Here is a 10351-nt window from a genome sequence, read left to right as displayed (position 1 = left end):
ATCTCCTTGTTTAATCTAATTCAGAAGAATTTAAAGATGATTGTCCATATTTTGAACTTCATTCTTAGATAAACAAGATTATGTAGAAAACCTAGTAGGCTATGTGACACGATACTGCTGGTACAGAAAGATTATAACTGTGTTATAGTAGATATGATGGCCACCCACAGATAGGCCTAAAGATCCAGCTGGTAATTTTCTTGAGCTGTGTATCTATTAAGATCTTTTTATCCTTTACATGGACCAGATTTATGTAGTATGTAAACGTCAAATTCAAGTGCATTATTTGTCTACATAATATCTTGTACAAACCTTGTTTGGCTGTAAGAACATTGAAAAAGGAGGATGTGCAGATTATAACGGTCCTACTATTAAGAATATTCGAAAAGCCCTTGATGGCTATACTAGAGTAGTTTTCTCTGATAAGTGTTGTAGCATCTCTACATGACAACCACTGTCAATATTAAAAAATTTTGTGATTCTGAAGTATTGGCGGATTGTATTATGTTCTGCTTAACTAAATGTTGGTTTTTTTCAAATATATAATTTAAAACTTATGCTTACTTTTTGTCACTACGCATATAAATGAAGTGGGTAGAAAAAATGTTCTACATGAAAAATTTGTCTAGCAAAATAAGTATAAAGTTTATAAGGCAGTCCTGTTAACAGATGCTTCAAGCTAAATATTGATGTAAAATGTTTATCCGTAGCTTGCATGTCAACAAATTTTCTGACAAACCTTTTTAATTTTCGTGGCTGTTTATGCAATTAATCTTTGATATTTGATGAATTCACAGTACTACTAAGTTTAATACGTTAAATACAATTAGTATTTAAAAACATTATCTTTTATTTCAAATTGTTTTCTAACAGTTATTATACAGAAAAAGTATTTATATGACTCCACTGAATACTTAGTTTCAAGCAAAGAAAGACTCTTTCAGTATCTTAACACTTCATTTTTCATCTTCAATTGTAATGTAAAATTAAATGTAGCAAAAACTATGTAACTTTCTATAAAAGGTATTACTGCTTACTTAGATCATCAATTTCAGTAGTCGTATATCATGGGTAATTATTTGTCAAAAAAAGAAAGTGCATAAAGTTAAATTTATTAGCTTGGAACAAAAATTTATTTAAAAAACATTTATGGCATAGATACAAGTTCTTATTTAGAGTTATTCTTAGAACGTAACAAATATACATAAATTCATAAAAACAACAATTATTTACTCATTTGATTTTAGCAGTAGTATATTTTGTGAAACGTCTTTGTAAGTTTCATCTTAAAAGTCTATGGCTCAAAGGAACTAGTAACTGTACAAGTACTGAAAACAAGAAATTATGAACACAAGTCTAAGTTGTAAGACTGGAGACAGTCATTATAACCATTATCACCATCAACGCCATCAGGAACAGCAGTATCATGATTTTTTTACAATATCGAAAACCAAAGATACATGGACTGATGGTATTGCTGTTCAAGGTGATGGTAAGAAGCATACAGTCCATTGGTTTAGGAAAGGACTTAGGATCCATGACAATCCTTCATTAAGAGATGGACTAGCTGGTGCAACAACTTTCAGGTGTATTTTCGTACTTGATCCATGGTTTGCTGGTAGCACCAATGTCAGCATTAATAAATGGAGGTAAGTTCTGATCTCTTTACTTTGTTTCTTGATCAAAAACGTGTTGAAAACGAAAAAATTAATGTCTTACGTTTATTGCAGAAAATTTTTTTAATTTTTATATTCGTTGCTTTTTTTAACCATAAATATACATAATTAAATAAGGAGCAACTAACTACGTACTAGTTGCAAATTATTTTTTTAGAACTGTGGTTATTCACAAAATGCTTACAATAAAAATTTTGTTTTCCCTTAGGTCAACTAAATTTAAAAAGTATTTAAACTCTTTTCTGAACCTTTTTTACTAAATTCAGCATCCCAAAACAACAGTGCTAAGTAACATAAAATTTTTAAAATACACTATACGTTGAAACAGACAAAAAAAATTTTAGATTAAAATTACTGTTGAGTGTATGGAACAACTTTTTCTTCTATTTTCGAAGAAGTTTAAAGAAAACTCTAATTTATTACTTTTTCTTATATAATAAAAGTAATCCATATAACACTTAGATAAAGCTTTTACCATCCAGAAATTCTACCTAAAAAACATTTAATTTTTTTTAAAAAAAAAGGAGCAAAAAGTGAGAAAAATAATACAGAAAAAAAATTCTTACCTTAAATGTTTAGAAATTGAAGTAACAAAGCATCAAACACTTAGGCTCTGATTTCTAAGTTCAAAATAGAGCTTTATAATAGACCTCTCAATAAAAACAGCTAAACTAATATATAAAGCAAAGTCGCTAAAACCATTGTAATCGCTAACCGCGAAAACTACTCAACCGATTTTGCTGAAATTTTGCACACTTATTCATGGTACTTCCTAGACGGTTTAAGTATAGTTTTTATCTTAAAAAATTTGATAACAATAGCAATGAATAAACTCAAAGTTTTGCAAAAATACGCCAGCTTTTCACTTTAGTTCAGTTAAACTTTGGCAGTTCAACAAACTGCATAGAAAATGCTTATGATAGTCTTGCAGCTGGATATCCTGGTTACGGACGACACTCTTCTGTAAGGGTAAAGGGACCTAGGTTTTTATTCACCCTTAATCTCGACGAGTGCGATCAAAAAAAAATTCATTCCAACCGATGACGTCTCTCGCAAAATACCAGGAGACATATCTAGCCAGAGAACAATCTGCACCATCTCTTCAGAGTTGTGTGGCAGTCCCACCATCCCACCTGGTGCAGATAAAAAATTTTTGGCTACAAATGTCAGCCAGGAAAAAGAGTTCTAAGGAGCACAGGCAGCCACAACGGCTACCTTCTTAGTTGTCGCGTCCCCAACGCGCTCACCCACATGTTCCCGTCTAACGATGAGCGGTTGGTTATCTAGAGAACGACCCAAAGACGAGATATTCTTTGGTCAGCGGCGTACCTCCCTCCATCATAGTCTCCATACATCGAGGCTCCTAGGGTAAGAATCAAGCTACCCGTAGCCAGCTCTTCATCAGCAGGAATAATAATAAAGAATGGCCTGCAAGTTTCACCACTGGCGCTTTTTAAAGCCATTATAAGTATTTACGTTTCCTACTTAACCATCAATTTCATCGGTTCTTTTTAGGGGCCACCTAAGTTTAAGCTACCTTGCCAACAAATACATTTTTACAACCATTTCCAAAAGCAATTCGTCGACTAAAAGACTATATAAACTAAAGACGGGCACTTTTAAACAAAGTCAGCCATTCACTGGCAGACGTCACCTGTGGAGTTGTTCTTCGCAAGGCTGGAAAACCCAGTGACCGACGACCCTATATGTATCACCCAACTGACTCTAAGCATTCAACCAGGAATCACTGATCCTCTCCAAGGTCTGCGCTGGGCAAATCTATAACAGCTATGAAGTAAAAAAAACTTGAGCCAACGGGACAGCCTTTACTGGACAAGTATCACTAACCAATCTCCCCATCTAAGATCACCAAAACAACTAAATCTGCAAATAAAAAAGGTGCTTAAGACACCAACGTCTTTAACGGTAAACCAGGAGACGTTGGGAAAAAGCACTCGAACTAGCCCTAAAGCTTCGAACTTTGTAATTTTTGTCATGATCAGTCTGGGTTTTTAACAGCAGGCCAGATAAGATCACCCTGAGATATCCAGGCAGTCACAATTGCTGTTAACTGCAGTCAAGAAAAAGTTAACTTAAGAAGCTCACCGGTCTTTTTAGGGCCATCAGACGTCGAACTACCTTGCCAACAAATATATTAGAACTTAAAAAAGTTGGCAGAAAGTAGCCTTTAGGGGTCACAAAAATTTTAAGCATGCCAAAAGTTGCAAGAGGGTGAATTAGAAGAAAAACTTCAAACGTATCTTATAAATACAATTTTACTTAGGCGTCAAGAAACTGACACAGAAAATTTATCGAGATTGAAACAGCAGCGTTAAAATCGACAAATAAAGAGTCCATTACGTAAGAGATCAGCTTTTTATTGTACCCTCACAGCAATCTCTAAAATCTTTGAAGATCATACTTTAGATTTTTAAATAAGAAAAAAATGTATTTGTGTCTTTGTGGCAAAAAAAATGTAGGGTTTAAGGTCCAGGACTTTGTTGCTCTGGTAGCAAAGTTGTGAGATATGAGAAAAAAATTTTTTTTAATATAAATTTTTTGGGAGTTTAAAATCTCAACAGCTTTAAAAAAAAGCCCTTTTCGTAAATTACACGGGAGAAACTGTAAATCAACGGTTTTTTATGGCCACCGATTATTTTATGGCACAAAGAACGCACGGTTTTCTTTAGCATAATTATTTTTTTGAATTCTTACACCTTATTATTTGACTAAATAAACTATATGGATTCCGAAAAAATTTGTTTTTAATAAGAAGACTTTTGTTCTGAGATGTATCAGGAATTTGTGTAAAATTTCTAACTCAAAACGTTTCACATTACATGTCAACACACTACGGTGTTTTATTTAGTAAGTCTCGGGCGAAGCCGAGACGGGGGGCTGCTAGTTTCTGATAATTCAGAGTCTTTTATTCTGCTGTCATTCGTTTGCACTAAGCTTTTGTATTCCAAAACGAGAAAGAAAGTTAGAATGTGTAAAGTAACAACAACATATTTAAACCGTACTTCTTTACTGGCAAACGTGATGAACGTGCTTATTCTTGTCTGTCTTTAAGCCCTTCTCGATCAGACGATAATGTGTCAGACAAATAAGAAAATATTGAAATAAAATGCCTGAATCGTATTAGAAAATGGAATATAAATAAATGATCTAAAAACTGTAAAAAAAGCCACAGAACTTATCTCTACTGATTCAAAAGGACCACATAATACGAGTAGTAATAATGGAGACAAACATTTTCTCACATTCATAGATAAATACAGCAAATGTGCAAAAATTGATAATATAAAAAATAAAACAGAAACAATGGAATCCTTTAATGATGACGTTAGTTTAGTCGAAAATAAATTTAGCAAAAGTATTACAAGGGTACAATGCAACAATGAAAAAAAATATAATCAAAAATATTTTAAATCTTATTAAATTCAAAGGTATGGAGCAATTATCAATAACTTAATGGTTCCACGGAAAAACATGACAGATTGGCAACAGATATGGATAAGTGTTTGATAAAAGAACCAAATACAAGTTTGAAATTTTTGCCCTTAGTAGTAAAAACAGTAGCTTATTGAAAAAATCGAACAGTTATACATACAATTCAAAAGAAATCACCATATCAATTATTTTTTAATATCAAGCCTAACCTAAGACATTTGAAAATTAATGGAAGTAGGGTATTTGTTCGTAAACCAAAGGTTAAAAGTGCAATCAAATGGGATGGTTAAGTTAAGTTAGGAATATTAGTTAGATATTTTGATTATTTATGCTTATAGAGTACCAGTAAATAATTAAGTTTTCGTAGCTAGATACGTTAAAGTAATCGAAGATAAAATAAAAAAAATTTGCTTAATAGATAAGTTAGAAACCAAGTCTGGTTAATGAAGCAAAATAAAATTTAAGTATGTATAAAATGAAAGTATTTTAAGCAAAGTTTATTAAACTGTTGATGTAAAAAGTGAGATAAAAAATAAAAACAAAAAAGAGATTGTGATTAACAATAAATCGCAAAAATTAAATTCTCGAAAATAAGAAGCAAATACGAATTTCCTTGAAAGATATGTTCATCAAATATATATATATATATATATATATATATATATATATATATATATATATATATATATGCGATAGACTTGTTATGACCACTATTTATAGATAGGCTTGAAAGTACTATAGATGATTATAGATACGATTAGCGAACCTATCTATAAGGTTAAGACCGCATAAAAATTATTTTTGGCAGTTTGGGACATTAGGTACAACTAGAGAGTTATGGCAATATGTCATAACTGGTTCCGAGAGTCTTATAACTATACTTATATGTCAAACTTTCCTGCTTTTAACGCATTTATGGTGATTATACAAAAAGGAGTATTTTAGGTGTTAAAAAATTTTTTTTTTCAATTTTGCTTATTACGTGTTCAGATAATGTTAACTATAAATGTGAACTTAATAAATCTGAACAAATTTTTTTGTTTTCTACCCAATTCTAATTTTTCAGAGCTTGTTCTGTTTCTTGAAAGATTTCAAATAAAGTTACCGAAGAAGTTTTTTAAAATTATTCATGTTTAAAAAGTTAAGGACTGCTGCTTATACGTTTGACACGATTATTTATAAACAATAGAACATAAGTTTTTACATGTAAAATATTCTAAAAAATTTTTTCGTTAACTTTATTTGAAATCATTCAAGGATCAGAACAAACTTTGAAAAATCAAAATCAGATGTAAAACAAAAAAATTTGTTCAAATTTATTGAGTCCATCTCTATAGTTAACATTATCTGAAAATGCAGTATGCAAAATTAAGAAAATCAATCCTTTTTTACACCTAAAATACTCCTTTACTGTATGGAATAAACTTCTTTGCTAATAAATGTCAAACACCTTCCTTATCCATCATTACAAATGAAGTGCTATGTATGGGTAAAGAACCACCTTAAGTAAAAAAATTTATAAAACTTCTTTACAATAAAAATCATTTTTTACAATACTTCCACTTCTCAATGCCGAATCGTATTTGGATTACAACGATTTACATGAAAAGACAACAAAGATAATCAAATTGTATAAAAATAAGAGCCATCAGACTTTCAACTCAGCATGATGTCATATTTTGCAACCTAGGTATTTAAAGTTATAAAATCATGTTTTATACGGTCTTCAGTGCTAGGGTACTAAACCTATATGGTGATAATAACGTTATTTGGACGATTGAGTAATTTTTTAATTATTACTATAAAAACAGGGTACTGTTTCTCTGGAGTAACACAATATTTAGATATAGGATTGTTAGAATTATTATAAATACCAGATAGGATGACTGAAATTTTTTTTTAATTTGCATATATGGAATCCAAATAAATGTAATCACTTGTTAGCGTACCCTTGAAATTAAACCAAATCCTCAGAAACTTACACATTACAAAGCTAATAGTATTTTATTAAGTAAATATTAACAAGTACATAACCAAAAAGATCTAAGATAAGTATTTCAACGATAACTTTGGTTGAAAAAATGCGGCACGTTGTCAATCAAGTGTATACAGGTATTATAGGTCAATGAATAAGTGAATTTTAATAGTTTTGACCAATTTATTTGCTGTAACTTGTGAAACATGTCAATATTAAAAAATTATTAGGTTTTAATTTAATGTACAAATATGAAATGCAGTCTACGGTCAACATTTCTGTAGACAATTATTTTTTAGTAAAGAATTACTACAACTTCTTTACAATTAAAAGCTTTTTAATTCGAAAACTTAAAAACTACGTTCTCGGTGAAAACTGTTTAAGCGTAAATCAGAATGTACGGTTTGATTGAAAAAACATAAAATTGAGTGGAAGAATTAACAGATTATCATTAATACGCAATAAGTTGACTGATACTTTGTTCAACTTTGCTCATGTACAACCCTAATTAAAAATACTTTTTATGACAATACACTTGCTATTTGACCAAGTAATATAGCAATAAGATATTAGACATCCAATAAAATTTTTTTAATAGATTTAAACATGTCTTAAACTCAAAAGGCATGAATTGAGTATTTTGACGCAAACGACTAGATCAACGAATGTATCAACATCATTAGTTTTAACCCATTCATTTACATTTTCTTTTGAACCATGTACATATAAGGTTTGATAAGGTTATGATCTTCAGCAGAAAAAAAATGCAACTTACCGCTGGCATAAGTGTAGAAAATTAGAACTTAGTTAAACAATCACTACAACTCCTTTATAATAAAACTTTTCATATCATACCAACAATCCCATATACCAATTTAAATATGAAATACTATAATGAGTGTTAAAAGATGAAAAAGTTATTTATATTGTATCAAAATAAAATTTATTGGACATTTTACTAGGTTCGGTGTTATGTATTGCAAATAAGGCATTGAAAAAATAAGAATTATGTTGTATACGGTCTTTTGTGCTAAAAACCTATACGTATATGGTGACGATAACGATGTTTTTGTAATTGAGTGATTTTTTTACTAATGATTTTGAAACTATAATTTTCTTAAATAAAAACGACGTTATAAAAAGTTACTCTTTGATCTCGAATAAGAGAGTACTGTTTTTTGGGAAAGACAAATAATTAAATAGAGCATTCTAAGGATCAATGTTACACGAAATAAGATAGTTGAAATGTTCTTTTCAATTTGCTTATTCGGAATTCAGATAAAAGTAACTACTTATTAGTATACACTTGCAATTTACTAATGTATTCTAAATCTTAAACACAAGAAAGCTGACAGCATTTTTTAAAAGTGTATATTAAAACGTTTTTTCTTCTTGGGATCCACAATAAGCTCGCCGACTTTGCTAAAAAGATATGTCACGTGGTAAATCGAGTGTATTTAGGTTTTATAGATTATCAAATTAATCAACTTAAACAGATTTGACCAATTCGTTTTTTTTTACTTTTAAACTACCTCAATATTATAATTAAAAGATTTATTATTTTTTGCTCAGCTGAAAAATGTTGTTTTACGGTCTGCATAAGCCTAAACAATGTACTTAATATAAATAAATACTACACAACCCTTACAATAAAAGCTTTTAAATAATTATGACACTTCCAATAACCAAGAAACTTGTAAATTACAAAATATTAAATGAGACTAAAATAAAAAAAAACACATTGTATTAATATTAAAGCTAAGTGACATTCTAACGAGTGTACGGATGTTTTGCAACTAAGGCAATAAACATGATTTGACTAAGTTGTATACGGTCTGTGGTCACAAATAACTGAACCTATGTGGTAACTATGTTGTTGTTTTGACAAGTAAGTAGATTATAGTTAATTAATCAAAAAACAGACACTATTTTGTTTAATAAAAACTAAATTCTTCGTGGTGACTGTTTAAACTTAAAAAATAAAATGTTTGTTGTTTGCGTTATTGAACGCAAAGTTTATTAAAAAAATGTGCCACATTATCAATCTAGTGTGACTGGGTCTTATGAATTAACGTATGTATCAACATTATTAGTTTCGACCCATTTATTTACTTTTAACTTTAAACTATGTACACATTAGGTTAAATGAATTTGTGATCTTTAGCACAAATTAAATACAATTTACTGCCGGCATAAGTGCAGACAATTATAATTTAGTTAAAGAATTACTACAGCTCCTTTCAGTTATAAACTTTTATATAATCCCAACGCTTACTAATACTAATTAATAATTGGAAAACTACAATTGACGTTGAAAGCTTAAAAGTCATTTATAATGAAAGCCATTAGACAATTAACTAGGTTTGATGTTATATTTTGCAACTAAAGCATTAAAAGTTAAAAAATTATGTTGTACATGGTCTTTTGTGCTAAGAAACCAGACCTATATAGGGGCGATGAAGTTGTTTTGGCCATTTAGTAATTTTTTAATTTATGATTTGTAAACTACAATTTTCTTAAGTAAAATTGACGCTATTTGTGGCTTCTGTTTTATCTTAAATAAAAGATTAAAGTTTGTCAGGAAAAACGCAATATTTGAGTACAGCTTTCTAAGGAACATTATTACACGAAATAAGATGCTTAAAATGTTCTTTCTAATTTGCTTACTTGCAATTCTAATAAAAATAACTACTCATGAGCATACGCTTGCAATTCACCTTAGTCTTCTGATACTTAAAATGAGACCGCTGACAGCATTTTTTTTTGGTAAATTTTGGAACGTACTTAACTTATGAGATCCAATAAAAACATTTTAACGCTAACTTCGCTTAAAAGAGACTGCGCGTCGTTAATCATTTCTATTCAAGTCTTATAGATCAACGTATAAACTAGCTTTAAAGTTTTGATTGGGTTGTCTCTTTTTACCTTCAAACCACTTAGATATTAGGATCGATGAAGTTTTAATATTCTGCTCAGCAGATTAATGCAGTTTTACGGCTAGCATATGTTTAAACAATACTGCAAAAGTTAAATAAAAACTACAACTCCTTTACAATAAAAAGGTTTTCGTTTATTTTTAAACTTCTTATAACAAACAAAAATATAAATCACAACGTTTAATTTAAGAACAAAATAGAGAATATCACATTGTAGTGAAATTAAAGTCATCTTACATTTAATCTAGTAAACAGTTCCTTTGCCACTTAGACGTTAAAATAAAATTCTATTAGGTTGTTTACTGTCTGTG

General features: G+C 29.9%; 1 protein-coding gene across 1 annotated transcript in view; it reads left to right on the top strand.

Annotated features, from left to right (window-relative positions):
• Positions 1-1344: 1344 nt before the first annotated feature.
• The window catches only part of phr6-4 ((6-4)-photolyase), an 880148-nt gene continuing 871141 nt past the window's right edge, over positions 1345-10351 (top strand). The window contains exons 1-2 of the mRNA XM_089598123.1: positions 1345-1649; positions 5679-5681. Of these exons, the coding sequence (XP_089454249.1) occupies positions 1345-1649; positions 5679-5681 (308 nt within the window). The remainder of the gene's footprint in view (positions 1650-5678; positions 5682-10351) is intronic.

Source organism: Copidosoma floridanum, unplaced genomic scaffold (assembly GCF_036245765.1).
Source record: "Copidosoma floridanum isolate Cflo_tuat_1 unplaced genomic scaffold, Cflo_Japanese_pri ptg000005l, whole genome shotgun sequence".
NCBI classification, from domain to species: Eukaryota; Metazoa; Arthropoda; class Insecta; order Hymenoptera; family Encyrtidae; genus Copidosoma; species Copidosoma floridanum.
The sequence above is the reverse complement of the archived record's forward strand: the minus strand, read 5'-3'. Positions and strand labels throughout refer to the sequence as shown.